Here is a 17477-nt window from a genome sequence, read left to right on the forward strand (position 1 = left end):
GATCCTATAGAATCTATACTGTAGTGTTGAGACAGGTAGATTGCTGATGTGTGCCCTTTCTAGCTATAGGACACAGCTTTCTACTGGCTTCTTGTAAGCAGTTAGTTAAGAGATTATTTTTGTTTACTGGGTGAAACATTACGGTATACTGGAGTGGCGGATCCTCGTCTCTTCAGTACATGTTTCAGTAAACATTAAATGCTAATGTACTGGTGAAAATATTTTTTTGAGGTTTCAGACTACCCCCTCTCTGCTTATTACCCTTTTTTGTCACCCATGGTCCCTTATTATTCCAACAAACAATATGAAATAACTCTGGGTCAAAGTATTGGCAGGTTGGAGGTTATCCCATCGCAGTGATGCATCTGTTTTATCTGTTTTAGGAATCGATCTTGTAACAGCGGGAAAAAAACAAATAGCTGTCAGCACATAGTTCTCATCATTTATCATTTAAATTAAACACAGGAATTTTGGTTGCACAATCTTGCATTTATTCAGGTGCTTCAATCTGTTTTCACAAGGCTTGGTTCATAACAATATTCAGCAATGCAGGACCTTTTACAATAATCCCACTTGAACTATGCCCACATGCATGCAACTCTCCGGCAGTGCACACAGACAAGGAAGGCAATAAAGCCTAATATGAACAAATTTCATTTTTACACATCTTTTTAATGACATTAAATTCTTTTTCATGACCTTTTATCAGTTTGCTTATCGTCTACTAAGGATTTATGCGCTCAACATTTTTCCCGCCAAATTTTTCAAGTGAAAGATATTTCAGGAAACTCCGGTGCTTTTTTTCCCCCTGAAGCGTGTTTCTTAGCTTTTTTTGTTAGTTTCCTGAAGTTTTTGGCCACTGTTGTTTTTTGGAGCATCTTTCCAACAATTTTTGAGGTGTTTTTTTTTTCCAGCTGTTTTGTTTTTTCAACTGTTGGCAGTTTTTCTAGCAATAACGCTGGCAAACGTTCAAAAAGTCTTCCAAGCGTCTTCTGGGCGTCCTTAGAGTTTTCCCATTGGCTTGGATTGCAAAGTAATCACCTGAAGAAAGATTTGCTCACTTTTTTTAATCACTTGCTGTCTTTGGCAACCTGAAGTGGTGAAAAGATGCTCAACAGACTGAACTTATGTACAGCAAATTGTTTTCATATAGAAATGCATATGTTTGTTCTTTTGAGCATTTAGTTAGACCTTTTTCAGGGGAGTTTTGGAGCAGACGCGCCTGAAAAAATGTTGTGTGCATATTCCCTAATAGTCCCTGCTGGGTATGTAACATGCATGACTTTTTTCAGAGGCATAATTCCTGGGTTCTAATGTAAATTGTAGTAAGTCCACGACCACTTACCCTGCATCATTTTTTATACTGTAATCTTTGCGTGTGGCAAAGGGGTCATTGAGCTATCAGGTCACATGGAAACCTTTAGGGCTCAGCACACAAGATCCTGACGAGCATTCAGGCATTTTTGTGCATTAAAAGAGTCCTTTGAAGAATGAATTTTTTTGGTCTGATCCGAGATCTAAATTTTTTTATTTAGCTGTCTATTATAGGGTCTAATTTGATTTTGAACTGTAGTCTATGTTGGAACTAATTCTGGGGTTTGCTCTGGAGTTTGATTCCTCCTATGCCCCTATCCTGCAATTTATACATATGTAAAGTACTATTGTCCCTGCATGCTCCGACCATTTGTCAGGCAATGCTGGTTGTTGTCAGTTATCAATTGTGCTCTTGCCACAACTTTCACATGGATCACGTAAATGCTTGGAAGGGTTGGCTTATTTCATAGTTAGCTATGGCGCCCAACAGTTTCTATTTACACCCTTGTTTGCACCGCTTTGGCTATGCCCCGATCTTCATTATTCAACTTCCTGTCAATGCTAAAAGCCCTGAGGATGCACTGTCTTTGCATTTCATCACTCTTTCTCAGATGGAGCCAGAGAAAGGACATGTACATCCAGCAGCCACCTTTGACCACAGTAGGTTAAGTCATAAATGTTTGTTGGACAAAACATGGCTCTGTATTTATGTGTATTATTTGAGAAGTAGACTAAACTTCCCTTTTACCCCACTCTCCCTAGTGTGTGACCCTCCGAAATAGCATCACCTTTTTTTTCCGCAACTTTTTTGTCTGTTTAGTTTTGTTTTATATGTATCCCCAACACTTCCTAGATCCAAACATTTAAGGGACGTCCCCAATGAAAATTGGGACTTTTTGCAGTTTTTTTCTATTTTTTTTTTATTATGGATCTATGTTTATGATATATATGACTATGACTGCATATTTTTTTTATAGACAACCATCGGTTTTGTTTGGCATTGAGTATGCCATGTCTCCTTAAATGTCATTTTTTAACATTTATATATCTGTTATGTAACCAGAGGTGCATTTTCTAGTGAATTGGTGAACATATGCAGATGCTCTATAGTGGATCTGTACCTATGCCAGAGGAAACTGCAATTCATTGCCAAGGAACTCTCCATCTCTGTCTGTTTCTATAAAATTGCATGTAAGATTCTGTTCGTACATTATATTAATGTATATTACTTAAGTAGATTACATTTCAATTAAAGACTTTGTACAATATACTAAACAATTCTTTAATGTATAGAACAGAATTTTGTTTAGAAGTCTGTGACGTAAAAACATTTTCTGTCTATTGTGGTTATTTTTCTCTACTTGTATTTGTATGTCTCACTACATGGCAATGTATATCTGAAAGTGTGCCCCTATAGCAAACAGCTCGTGATAAAATATGTCTTGCCATGTGACAGTGAAACTTGACCATCAACTTAATTGTTTGTGGATACTTGTATAGTACGTACCTATGAGACTTTTCTGCAGTGGATAATCCGCCTCAGAATCTACAGAGGAAATGCATGGAATCTGTGGTGACTTCCACAACATAAATTGGCATGCTGCAGATCTTAAATTCGCAGCATTGGTCAACTTCCTACAAGTAGTGAAAATGTTGAAATGGATGGAAAAAGTGCTAAATGGAAGAAGAACAGCATGGGGAAGACCCCTGGAAGCATCTCTGACTCCCAGATCGCTGCTGAGAACAATGGTGTCACACTTTTACTCCACTTTAAGGAATGACAATAAAATATTCAAAATCAGCGAAATTGGAGGTTACAGAAAAAAAAAATTTATTTTCTGTATAATGACTTGTATATAAAGCACAATTTAAAAAGGATTTTAAAAAATAATAATTTAAGTAAACCAAAATTGAATTTTTTATTAATTTTTATTAAGTTGTTATTCATTTTTTATTAAAAAATTGGATATTTCAGTGTAATTTAAAAAGGAAGCAAGAGCTGCCAAAAATTAGATGCAAGAGAGACTCATATACACCCTGTACTAGACATAAAGGAGGGCTTAATACACATTACATTCAAATTCTCATGTAGTGGTACTCCTAGACACATACAGGCTATGCACTAAGTGCAGAGCTTGCCAAAAATTATAAGTCGGGTCATCAATACACCCTTGAAGACACCAACTGTAGTGTATCATTCAAATATTGTGAACAAAGTGTAGTTGTGGTACTCTTACACTCATAAAAGCTCTGCACACAGTGCAAAGCCTGGCAAAAAATTACAAGCAGGGTCATCCATACACCCTTGAAGGCACCAACTATAGTGCTTCATTCAAATATTGGCTACAAAGTGTTGTTGTGGTACTCCTACACTCATTCAAGCTCTGCACACAGTGCAACGTCTGCCAAAAATTACAAGCAGGGTCACCCATACACCCTTGAAGGCTCCAACTGTAGTGCTTCATTCAAATATTAACAAAAGTGTAGTTATGGTAGTCCTACACTCATAAAGGCTCTGCACACAGTTCAAAGCCAGAAAAAAATTATAAGGATGGTCATCCACACACTCTTGAAGGCACTAAATGAAGTGCCTCATAAAAAAAATTAACAAAATGCAGTTGATGTACTCCTACACTCATAAAGGCTTTGCACAAAGTACAAATCCAGGAAAAAATAATAAGAAGGGTCATCCATTCACCATTGAAGGCAACAACAGGGAGGCCTCATTCAAATATTGAACATTAAAAACACTTCATTTGCTGGTGTCCTCTGGCAGTGTGGAAAAGTGAGGGCTAATCCAGGCTTTATTGATTTTTATCAGAGTGAGCCTGTCAGCATTCTCTATTGACAGGCAAAAATGCCTGTCTGTTATGAGACCCCCGGCGGCACTAAAAACCCGCTCAGTCAAGACGCTAGCAGCAGGGCAGCACAACACCTCCAAGGCATGGAGGGACCATTCATGTCAAGTCACCAGCTTTGAGACCCAATAGTTGCAGGTCATAGAAGAATTAGGGAGTACACTGGTTTGGTCAGCCAGGTATTGCTTGTCCATTTTTAAAAACATTTCCCTCCTTGTCAAAAATACCCGGTCATCAGGACGCTGGAATGGTGTCATGAAATTGGCCCAATCCTTTGACAGTGTAACCCTGCTTCTGGTGTGTGTCTCCCTCGCCTCTTCTTCTTGGTTGGGCAAGGAAGCTTTTCCCCTGCCGCTAGCATTGTTTGATGGGAATTTTTTCAACATATTTTCCACAATGGCCTTTTAGTATAGCACCATTTTAGAAGACCTCTCCACCTCTAGCAGGATGAACAACCAGTACTATTTTTTGACTAAGATAAATATAATGTGAGGGTCAAAGGAAAGGCAGTACATACATTCGGCCATATGTGCCAAGCTCCCTACAGCCAACACTTCCCTGTCTCCACCATGATGACGACTCTCCATCTCCTCCTCCTCCCTCTCTTCCTCCTCATTCCCCTCCTCAGCCCATCCACATAGAAGAGATGGGACAAAGCTTGTGTTTGGTACTAGCTTCTGTTGCGCTAGCAACCAGCTCCTGTTCCTCCTCCTCCTTCCTCTAAGTAGGCAGAGAAGTGGGATCATTGCGCTGACTATGGTGTCATCGCTGCTCACCATTTTTGTGGAGTCCTCAAAGTTTTGAAGAACCGCAAAAATGTCAGACATCCATGCCCACTCTTCAGTTGTTATGTGTGGAGGCTGACCAGAATACCAATGGGCGTGCTGGAGCTGGTATTCCACAACTGACCTCTGCTGCTCACAAAACCTTGAACGCATGTGCAGTGTGGAGTTCCAAACCAGTCGGTGAGCTGGCACTTGCTTGCACTGTTGCAGCACTGCCAGAGCAGCCGCAGCTGTAGCCAACTTGCTGAAATGGGTGCTGACGCGGCGTATCTTGGCCAGAAGCTCTGACAAATCTGGGTTTGTTTCAGAAACCGCTGAACTACCAAGTTGACCACGTGTGCAAGGCATGGTATGTGTGTGAGCTTGCCAAGCTTCACAGCTGCCACCAGATTATGCCCATTATCACACACGACCATGCCTGGTTGGAGGTTTAACAGCAAAAGCCATAGAACTGTCTGGTCTGATATTCCTTTAAGTAACTCTGCCATGGTGTGCGATTTGTCTCCTAGATAAATTTGCTTCCGCAGAGCCTGTTGCCACTTCGCTGAGGCAGTGCTACAGAGCTTCCGACTTCCAGCTGATGTGGACGAGCTGCTCTGAGATAACACATCGGAGATGGAGGATGAGAAGGAGCAGGAGAGAGAGTAGTAACTGATGTAGGAGGTGGCGGAAACCCTGATAGAAGTAGGGCCAGAAATCCTCGACATTCGGAGCATGTGCCATGCCAGGGTGGGACTCACCCCCTGCCTCCACAATGTTCACCCAGTGCGCCATCAGGGAAATGTAGCGTACCTGGTCACAAGCGCTTGTTCACGTGTTGGTCGTTAAGTGGACAACCCCCGTACATGCATTGGTAAGGGCATGGGTGATTTTCCTGGACACATGCTGGTACAAGACGGCGACCCCACACTGGGAGAAAAAGTGGTGGCTGGGGCCAAGTACTGAGGGACAGCTGTCGCCATGAGTCGGCGGAAATCCTCAATGTTAACAAGCCTAAACGGCAACATATCGTTGGCAAACAGCCTGGAAATGTGACCATTTAGCATTTGGGCTTGTGGGTGGCTGGAAACTTTCTCTTTTGTTCCAAGGCCTGGGGTAGGGACAGCTGAACCCAGTGCTGAGACAACGATTTGGAAGTGCCTCATGATGGTGCCTCAGAATGCCCAAGGACAGGTGCAGGGCAGGAGATATCTGCGCCAGGGTCATGGACAGGGGATTAGGAAGCACCTAGCACAGGGTGTCACCCGCTGGCACCAATTGTGGACCCAGGCTTTCAGCCCACTGAGTCTGGTGCTTAGATGACTTGTCTGATCATACTGGTGGTGGTCAGGCCCCTGCTGATCTTGGCATTGCACATGTTGCAAATTACCTTTTTTATTCTCAGAACACTCTTTAAAAAAGAGGAGGAACACCTAACTGGGGAACACCTAACTCTTTGACGGAGAAATTCACGAGTGTCGGTGCTCTGCTGAACAGTTGCCTGCCTTCTCCCTCTGGTCACCCCACTACCCCTTCCTGCCTGTTTCAGTACTGTCAATCCCTCCCCCTCAGCACTGCTGGCCTTGCTCTGCATGCAAGTTTCCCAGGTTGGGTCAAGGACTTCGTTATCCACCACCTTGTCTTCCACCGCCACACCCTGGTCCTCCTGACTTGGCGACTTAACAACTACCTGACTTATCGGCAACTGTATCTCATCATCATCTTCCTCTGTATTCAAAATTTGATGTTCCCCACCATCATCTTCTTGTGGCCATGGCTGCTCTAAGTTTTGTGCATCACTAAACAGCATCTCCTCCTGTCCGTCTTGGACCATGCAGGGTGAGAGGCCACAGTCAAGAAATGATGTTGTAAAAAGCTCCTCAGAGTGTCTTAGTGTGGGATCACTAGTCTCCTGGGACTCAACATGGTAGGAGGAAGGAGGATCAGGGTGAGGACTAAATGATCCAGACTCTTGGCTGGTGAGACTGGACCGTGTGGAAGACTGGGTGGTACCTGCTATCAAACCAACCACCTGTTCGCACTGGTGTGGCTTCATAAGTGTTGTACCATGCCTCTCTGCATAGGAACCTATGTGTTGTAGAAGGGCATGTTTCTTGTGCTCCATCAACAGGCATTGTCGCACCTTCCCCATGTCCACAGCGTCTGCGTGCACCATAATTAGTACTTCCACTCCACTTCTCCGTCCCTTACCGCATGGCTTATGCATTTTCCAATTGCTAGGTGTCTTGAAACCAAGTTTATTTTTAAAACAAAACAAAAAAAAAATTGGCCATCTGCAGCAGTCGTTTTTTTGGAGTTTAATACCACCGTAATGTACCACAAAGCATGTAAAAGTGTATGAATGACAAATTCAATGCAGAATTTTTTCGAGTGTTATATACCACTGTAATGTAGCACAATGCACGTAATACCCTATGGATGACAAATTCGATCCAGAAAAATTTTTGAATGCTTTTTAGGACTGTTTTATACTATCAAAATGTAACACAAAGCACCTAACACTCTATGGATGACTAATTGAATCCAGAAAAAAATTTCAACGCTTTTTCGGAGTGTTTATCACGTGAAGCAGAAATTTATTTAGCAATGAACTGCAAAACCCTAAGCCCTGCATAGAGACTGTATTTAGCCACTCTCCCTGCTCCTGCAACTGTCCCTCCCTAGGCTAAATGCAGAATGTATCTGTTACAAACAGCAAAGCACAGGATTAGCCTTTAGAAGGACTGTTAGTTTGATGGTTCAGCATCAGCACCAGTATCAACACTAGAGGACTCTGATTCATTAAACTGTGAACACACAGGCCTGGACAACCACTCTCTCCCTCTAATAAGAACTGTCCCTGAGCTGTGTAATGGCATCAGTGTGCCGAGCGTGGTGGTGCCTGTCCTTTTATAACCCCTGATGATGTAATACTACCAGCCAATCACAGTAATGCCACTACCAAGATGTCTACAGCATAACAGTGACTGGCAGGCAATCCGCCCATGATTATTGGCTGTGTAACAAGCGCCAAACATGAGGGGCGGGTATTCGAGCTTCAAATCTGAGCATCGTCTAATGCTCTCCGAGTGCTGAGCACATCCAAGCACCCAGATATTCTAGTGATATCCGGGTATCAACGAGCACATTTACTCATCCTTAGTCAATTCCTTTGGCAGATGATAGTCTCCAAAGCTTATGCATTTGATTTCCTAAAATCTCATTCGCAAAGCTGCTTCTGTATTACACACAAAATTTGATAAGAAAAATCTTTGCGTACTCCTAGTGTGAACATACCCTTAAAAGCCCTGAACATCCAACTCTAAAGTAGTTAAATCCCATTTACATGTCAGATAAATAACATGATCTTCATTAATGGGGTTGTCCGGTCCAAATCGATACGTCTGCAGTCACTCTGTGTGTATATAGAATATAGCTAACCAGTATGTTCTGTTCTGAAATGAGTGAATCTCACCTTGCAATGTCTTGCAGACACCACTAATTCACAGAAAAGCACCTTCTGGTCGTTTCTCCTTTTTATTACAATTCGATTTTTGTAATGTATTCGTTTTTGTGGATTTTTGTGACATTCCCCCTTTTTTCTTGCGCTTTGGGTATTATTTGGTAAACCCAAATATTTTTGCTCTTTCAAACACGCTCGGCAAAGGGAGATCAGCTCCATGCTTGGATTGAGTAATCAGGGCTTGGCTGTGAATGTATATTCATGACAGATATGTAGGAGGGTTAATCAGCCCTTTGCTGAACTGAACTGCACCAGATTCTTAGGAATGAAAATATTAAAATCTTGAATAAAAATAAATGTAATACTAAATTCTACTGAGAATTGTCAGTGAAATATGAATAACGTACAATTAAACAAAATATTCTGATGATTAAATGTGTTATTTATTAATTATTTTATTCTGTTATTTCAAGTGAAACTCAGACTTTCATTAAGGAATATCTGCCATCAGTATTCCCTATATGAACTGTCCACATTGTTAAATACACCTCTTTGATTTGATGAGGCTGGCGTAAGTACTTTGAAAATCATTGCTAGAATGACTGTAAGATCCTGATATTAAAATGAACATTGTATGAGTCCAGCTAAAGAGTCCTAGCTTGATAGTCCAAGTGTTTTCATTTTCTGACCATCCAGCCTGACAGACAGCTGCAGCTTGTACTGAGCAGTTGAAATTTCATCAGCAGCAGGGAGGAGGGACACTGAGCAGGTACAACAGTCTCATCAAGTCTAGGAGATATGTTTAATAATATATGTAATTTATATTATGAAGTCTGGCAACTTTTTAACAAATGATATAGCAATATTAAGGTTTTGGCAAAAAATGGTTATGTGTTGTACGATGATAAGTTATACAAATAGTTTGTAGTGCACCCTGTATCAATTCCTCGCAGCTTTCAAGCTATTTGCTTGCAGACATTGAGTAGGAACCTTTATTGTTTCTTTTTAGAAGATACAAAATCTACACTGGTCATATGATGTCAGTGATCAGGACGAAATTTTATTCCCTGAAATAAAAAAATGTAGGCTCCTATTCAATGACCAGAGTGTTGTATTGATACAGAAAGTATTTTTGGAAAACTATAGAACTGTTTATTACATGATGGATATGTTTTAAAACCATGTTGATTGCATAACACCCTCTAAACCGCATATCTTTGTAATATATTTTCACTCTTTTGAACTTTTTTTGTTTTTGCTATTAACCCATTTAAAGAAGTGGCCTATTTTGGCCTTGAGACACAACAATTTTTTATTTGTTTCCATTCTCACCTAATGTATTGAAAAACTATTTTTTGAGTGTTGGAGGAACAGTTTAATAATAAAAAACACCAATTCAGTCTTTATAACTGACATGTTAACTTTATTCTGCGTTAAATTATAAGATTACAACAATACCATATATATATATATATATATATATATATATATATATATATATATATATATATGTAATTTTTTTCTCTATTTGGCAAAAAAAAAATAATTTAAAATTAAAATGTATTTTAATTGACTGAACTGTATGAGGGCTTGTGTTTTGTTTCTTGTTTACAGGATGAGATGATCTTTTAATTAGTGCCATTTAGGGAAGACCAATTTTTATTTCGTTTTTATTTTTATCAAAGATAAACAGACAATAGCAAGTTGCAGTTTATAGTTTATATATTATGAAAATGTTATAGTTTAGGTTGTTACAGACACGACTTGCCAATCATTCATAGATTTTTATTTTTATAATCGAGCATTTTTCTTTGTAGAAAATGTTTTTGTGTGTAATATTTTTATAGTTTTTTTTTCCAACTTGATTTTTTATCACATTAGGGGACTTGATTGTTCGAATACTACTCTCCAATACTTCTTTATTGCAGAATATTAGGCATGTCATTGTAACGTATAACAGCCTCTGGTATGGCCTGACAGATATAAAAAGATGGCCAACTTAAAAGGCATTGTTAGGCGCCAAATACCATGGCAACTATTAAAAGAGGTTGTCCGGTGAAAACAATCAGATAGGTGATAATTTATTGATCGTTGGATGACTGACCACTGGGCACTCGCACCGATCGTCAGAACAGAGCAGGGCACTTTTATCCCTATTTGCATAAAGCAGCAGTGCGCATGCTCCACCAACCCTTGGCTTTTCCTGGCGGCCTCACAATGAATGGACCGCCAGTCAGGCATGTGCCCTGCCACTCCATTCTAGTGGTGATAAAACTTGCCAGTTGGAGTTGAAAATTTATTGTTTTGCAGATCAAAGCAGTCGACCCCCATGGATCAATGAGTTATCATCTATCCTCTGTATAAGTGATAATCAGTTTTCACCAGACAACCCCTTTAGGAATTCTGTTACCATGTTGGCAGGGGATTGTGACAGAGGTGGGAAAAGTCACTATTAATCAGTGTTAAATGACCAGGATCTAAGTAATCTTCAATCCTATTCCTGCACCATTCCAGTGCTGGACATGTATGGTAGATGGTATTAAGTCCTTGGTGGCATCCTTGGTGGATGTTGCTAAGGGGTTAAAATGATCAGTGCAGGGAATTTTTTTACTCGAAACTGTCAAGAAATAGGCTAGCTGCCCTATAATAAGCCCATATAGCCTATTATAGTTGTATTTTTGTGCTAATCTTGACTTGTGTCTCCATAGTACTGTGAATACATGATGGTGTACTGCTTAGAATGTGCTGAAGGTCTGATTATCCCCTCATTATTCATGTGAATTATTTGTTAATGTGGGGGTAATCTTTTCATGAGATAATCAGCCCATTTTAGAACAGTTCACCCAAAATACTACAGAGAGACAGTCTAGTTATACATACATGTATACATAGTTTGTTAATGTATAAAATCTTAATATAAGCTTGCTTCTTGACCCTTTCCAGGTGATAATATATAAAAAACAATAGAGGTGAAGATGTTATATTACAAAAGTACGGGATTTAATGACTATTTAGTCAATGGTAATCAAAACATGGATTTTCATTTTAATTATAGTTTTCTTATCACACTTCAGTTCTGAATTGTTGAATTGACAAACTGTACAAACTTTAGAGAGCAAAGTAGTTGGAAGTTGCTCTACCAACCGGTAAAATTCTTTGACATGTTGATTCTTTTGTATTACCAGTAAAATGAAAATGCTGGGGCAAATTGTTAGAAATCTCCATTCCTTTGGTTACCCTTTTCAAATTGTATAAGTAAATCGACAACAGGTTGATACTATTGCCCTTGTCAATAGGATGTGAACCAACATGGTTTGTCTCTGTCAGTACTAACTGTGAGTAGGAAGATAGAGGCCATATATAAGCTAAACCTACCCTGACTTTTATCTCTCCACAATAGTTCTTAGACAAGCAGTCATTTCCATGGTTTCATTCCTATAATCTGGTGTAGGTAGTGCAAGTGCATTACAATGTACAACTTATTTGTAAAAACAAAATCCATCCAAACCTGGTTTATTTAGCTGGAGCTGCTCCCCCAACTCCGCCGCCTATGTCAAGCGTGTCCTTTTCTGCAACAGACGTCCTTTCTTTCTTTTTAGTCTTCTCTTCTGTCTCCTGTCTTCCTTCCTAGGCCATGTTTGCCAGCTACGTCCCCGAAATCATAGAGTTAATAGGAAACCGAAAGAAATATGGTGGTTCTTATAGTGCAGTTAGTGGACGGAAGTAAGTATTGACCAAGGCGTGGTGTCATTGCTGCAGGGCGAACCTCTCTGCATGCTATTTGTCCTTTGTTTGTTTTTTTCTTCCTATTTCTCGTTCCACGCTCTCAGGCAATGTTTGCCCGATATGTCCCCGAAATTGCTGCTCTCATCCTTAATCGGAAGAAATATGGCGGGACGTTTAACTCAACAAGAGGGAGAAAGTAAGTTTGGTTTTGATTTTTTTTTTTCTTAAGAGGAAGGTAAATTTAGAATATTTTAAAGGTATTTTAGTTGCTTCATGTAATAATTCATTTCTTAAATAGCAATGAACTGAAATGTTCAAACTTGTCATGGTTTCTATCAAAATGAGTATACAATTTGTATTTTCATCTTCATGTTAATTTCAATTTTGTGAACACTACTAAATATTATTCATGTACATTATGCAGCAGTTATTGCCTGATAATATAAAGAAGATAATCTGGATGAGGCTACATTTACATACCCGTTTCCATTTTTACATCTGTCAAATAACGCACTGTTTTCCTCCCACGTCTTCGTTTTGCTTCTGTTTTAAATCTGTTTTTATACCCAGTTTGCTACTGTTTTCTTTTTTTTTTCACTCACTTTTAAAAACTGAAGGGGGTAAAACATCTGAATTTTTTTTTCCATTGACACTTAGCAATGGAGCAGTTTTAAAACGGATGAAAAAACAGATGTAAAACAGATGTCTTCTGTATTTCACCCAAATTTGTTAGTTTTAAAGGCGTTGTCCACTACTTTGACATTGATGCCCTATACATAGGATAGGGCATCAATGTATGATCGCCACGTGGCACCCCCGCCGATCAGCTGTTATTGGTGCCGGCGGCGGCAGGAAGTTCTTACCTGCGGTGCATCAATGTCAAAGTAGTGAACAACTCCTTTAATAAAGTAGAATGAGCACGTCTAATCTACAAAAGCTGATGAGAATAGCAACAGAAACATCTGTTAATAAAACGGATGTGTGATTGGTTCCATTAAACTCCATGGGTCAGTGTGATGTCCGTCTTAAGAATGCACATCACATGGATGAGTAAATGGACAAGTGAATGTAGCCTAGGAGACATGCTTTGTAGTTGTTTAATGAGAATGAACAATTTAACTCTCCTGACATGGTGGCATTTGTTGCCTCTGAATTTAGTCCAAATTTGAAGGGCTGCATTAAGGTAAGCATTTACATATCTTGCTACTTTTTTATTTTTTGCGGTACAGTCCAGGTTTTCTTATAATACAAAAATGAAATTAATCTATTTTAACTTTGTCTACATTTGATATTGACAACTAACAAAGATCGGGAAGAATAAACGTCTTTCATCAGAATTCTTCTTTCTAGTTTAAAATACCTCAGTCACACCGTCCTTTGATGTATTCTATGTGTTATTCAGCACTTAGCATAGCTCTGGTGCCAGAGGACGAAGGTCCTCAGTTTAGTTTTACATGTATATAACTCAATCCATAGCATTCATGTAAAGAATTATTTTAACATGTATTAGAAAATAAATTAGATGGAAATTGTTTTTTTAAAGACCTACCTAATGGTTTATTTTATCTAAATTTCCAATACCCTGACATTTTTATTAGTGCTATGGCTATGTTCTGGTCAAATCTATAAAGTCTCTAAAGTCTCAAAACATTATGTATGGGGACCTCCTTTTTGGGGACAAAATAAAGATACTCAGAGAAAAAGGCAGCAGGTAGTAAACATATATTAACCTGCCATGTAAATTTAGCAATATCATGCATTGTTTAAATACACAAATCACTCAATTTTAAGCCCAGGCATCAAAGATTAAGGGCCCGTAATGACAGGTTGATAATTGGGAAGAAGCTTTCAGAGGAATGCTCATTTCCTGATTATTGGCCGTATAAATAGGGCGGCCATCACCCAATAAATAATCAAAACTCTCGTTTAGCAGGCTTAAAAATCATCGTTCGTAGACCGATTTCAGACGGGATTTTTTCATGGTCTGTGTATGGGCTGCACTGCTATTATAACTGTGTGTCTCCTGAACCGGACTTACAGCCTTATAGACACATAGGAGGATGTAAATTCAGTTGGGTCAAGAGACCTGCAGTCAGTCTGGCACTGAGGTCCATATACGGTCCACGAAAAACACCCATCTGCACCTGGCCTTGGTATAGACAGGACATGTGTTTTACGCATAAAACAATCATATTAACAATTATTCAGTATGCATAGAAGTATGGTCAGCCTGTTTAAATAGGCTACTAAATGACCTCTGATCGACTTGCATGTGGTCAATCTGTGGTCATTTAACGGCCACAGACAGCTGGTCTAAATGGGATCTTAGGCTATGATACCTAAGACTCTGCTGTAACTCATATTGAGCAGAATACCAACAGGCACATAGACATTGAGTGTATAGTCTGCCTAGGCACTGACCTCATAGTTACACAATATTATATATCCCAGTATTGAAAAGAATGGCTATGGAAAACAACATGTTGCTATATGAGGGATTGGAAGACAGCCTGGAGGTATTTTTTAATATTTGCTTCCACTGCTCCACATTCACAATATTATCCTTTCTATAACCCCCCACTTCTTGATATCCATTTCCCATCTGTACTTCCAATTTCCCTTTGCGTCTTTGACAATAAACTTTTTTTTTATCTTCAACTGTTTATTCACAAAGTTATTACTATTGCTATTCCTAGCTGTACATAGGCGTCCGTACTATGTAGAGTCTTGTGTGGGTGCACTTACTGGAAATAAGCATTTTGAGGCACCCCAAATTCACCCATAATTTCATCAAACTATTAAACATACAATGTTTTGGTGAAAGGAATTGGGAAAAACAGAGGGTATTTTTAAAATTCACATATTGTAAGATCTACAGTACAGACCAAAAGTTTGGACACACCTTCTCATTTAAAGATTTTTCTGTATTTTCATGACTATGAAAATTGTATATTCACACTGAAAGCATCAAAACTATGAATTAACACATGTGGAATTATATACTTAACAAAAAAGTGTGAAACAACTGAAAATATGTCTTATATTCTAGGTTCTTCAAAGTAGCCACATTTTGCTTTGATGACTGCTTTGCACACTCTTGGCATTCTCTTGATGAGCTTCAAGAGGTAGTCACCGGAAATGGTTTTCACTTCACAGGTGTACCCTGTCAGGTTTAATAAGTGGCATTTCTTGCTTTATAAATGGGGTTGGGACCATCAGTTGTGTTGTGCAGAAGTCTGGTGGATACACAGCTAATAGTCCTACTGAATAGACTGTTAGAATTTGTATTATGGCAAGAAAAAAGCAGCTAAGTAAAGAAAAACGAGTGGCCATCATTACTTTAAGAAATGAAGGTCAGTCAGTGCGAAAAATTGGGCAAACTTTGAAAGTGTCCCCTAGTGTAGTTGCAAAAACCATCAAACGCTACAAAGAAACTGTCTCACATGAGGACCGCCCCAGGAAAGGAAGACCAAGAGTCACCTCTGCTTCTGAGGATAAGTTTATCCGAGTCACCAGCCTCAGAAATCGCAGGTTAACAGCAGCTCAGATTTGAGACCAGGTCAATGTCACACAGAGTTCTAGCAGCAGACACATCTCTTCAACAGCTGTTATGAGAAGAATTTGTGCAGCAGGCCTTCATGGTAAAATAGCTGCTAGGAAACCACTGCTAAGGACAGGCAACAAGCAGAAGAGACAAGTTTGGGCTAAAGAACACAAGGAATGGACATTAGACCAGTGGAAATCTGTACTTTGGTCTGATGAGTCCAAATTTGAGATCTTTGGTTCCAACTACCGTGTCTTTGTGCGACGCAGAAAAGGTGAACGGATGGACTCTACATGCCTGGTTTCCACCGTGAAGCATGGAGGAGGAGGTGTGATGGTATGGGGGTGCTTTGCTGGTGACACTGTTGGGGATTTATTCAAAATTGAAGGCATACTGAACCAGCATGGCTACCACAGCATCTTGCAGCAGCATGCTATTCCATCCGGTTTGCGTTTAGTTGGACCATCTGTGACGCCCAGCTGCGCTTGGTATCACAGATCCTGGAAGAGTGCATTGATGGATTCCTCCACAAGAGTCCCCCATAAACATTCACACATCTCCACCTTCCACCTCAGACCAGCAGAGGGAGCCCGTTAGGGATATAAATAGGGAAGGTGGAGCCAGGCAGTTCAGTTCCTCTGAAGAGTTCCTGCAGTAGAGAAGCCTGAGAGAGGTTAGTCTGCAGTGGAGCTCAGTCTAGTTTAGAGAAGTCAGCTAATAGTTCAGCGGCTAGATTCAGGGAGCTCAGAATAGTGAGCTTAAGGTGTGCCGGCACCATAAGATCGGTGAAGCGCGGCAAGCTGCTGTTAGTGTGTATAGCCTAGTGAGGGCCCGAGTAGGCCGAAGGCGAGTGGAGAGTTAGCACATAGGGGGCAGAGGAGCTTAACCAGCTCACCACGAAGCATTTACCGGACACCAGGTCCGAAGTTTACCGGGATCTCTATGACCCAGTAAGGCATAACCGGAATCCCTGGAGAACTACAAATCCCATGATCACTAAAGTGCTGATACGTAACAGAGCCGGGAGAAACATAGGCCGCGCAAGCTGAGGAGCGTGTACTCCAAGGAAAGGCCCCACCACAAGGTCATCCAGCGCAGGACAGAAACAAAGTTAGGCCTAGCTCCAGGCAGGTCAGAAACTTACTACGCAGAGGCAAGTAACAGGAGGCCCTACACCCGCTCATTGGGGAGGATCCTGACATGCACCCTTCACCCTACAGTGCTCCGGGATGTGCCTGAATTTCCATCAGTAAAAGGTACTGAAGTGACTATCGTGTCTGTCCCTGTTCTTGCTCTGACCCGGCTGGGTCTCACCTGTCCTGCATCCCCCTCTCCGTACGCTGCCCTGAGGCCCAGCTCCACCTGTGCGGAGCTATACCATCGAGCTGCCTTATCATCGGCCTCAGTGGACTGCGCAGCGCTGGTGATTCTCACCAGAAGCCACAGGTGGTGTCACAAACTTTTATAAAATTAACAACTATCAACGCTTTTTAAAGAGTGACCTCATGGTACGGACCCGGGAGCCGACCACCGCGACATCCCCAAGGCAAAGGCCTGGGTACCCGAGTAATCCCCATCCCCCTGGGCTTGTCACATCATTTATTTTTCAACAGGACAATGACCCCAAATACACCTCCAGGCTGTGTAAGGGCTATTTGACCAAGAAGGAGAGTGATGGGGTGCTACGCCAGATGACCTGGCCTCCACAGTCACCAGACCTGAACCCAATAGAGATGGTTTGGGGTGAGCTGGACCGCAGAGTGAAGGCAAAAGGGCCAACAAGTGCTAAGCATCTCTGGGAACTCCTT

At 40.6% G+C, this 17477-nt stretch overlaps 1 protein-coding gene across 21 annotated transcripts in view; it reads left to right on the forward strand.

Moving 5' to 3' along the window:
* The window catches only part of KCNMA1 (potassium calcium-activated channel subfamily M alpha 1), a 731255-nt gene that overhangs the window by 398095 nt on the left and 315683 nt on the right, over positions 1-17477 (forward strand). For 15 of the 21 annotated variants that reach the window (XM_073686045.1, XM_073686038.1, XM_073686040.1 and 12 more), the window contains exon 9: positions 12031-12122. In XM_073686045.1, coding sequence (XP_073542146.1) covers positions 12031-12122 — 92 coding nt within the window. Of the gene's footprint in view, positions 1-12030; positions 12123-12229; positions 12322-17477 lie in introns of all 21 variants that reach the window. The other 6 variants (XM_073686039.1, XM_073686043.1, XM_073686049.1 and 3 more) reach the window with 1 other exon arrangement.

This window comes from Phyllobates terribilis, unplaced genomic scaffold, assembly GCF_046119375.1.
Source record: "Phyllobates terribilis strain yellow unplaced genomic scaffold, ASM4611937v1 Scaffold_5__5_contigs__length_657084704, whole genome shotgun sequence".
NCBI lineage: Eukaryota > Metazoa > Chordata > Amphibia > Anura > Dendrobatidae > Phyllobates > Phyllobates terribilis.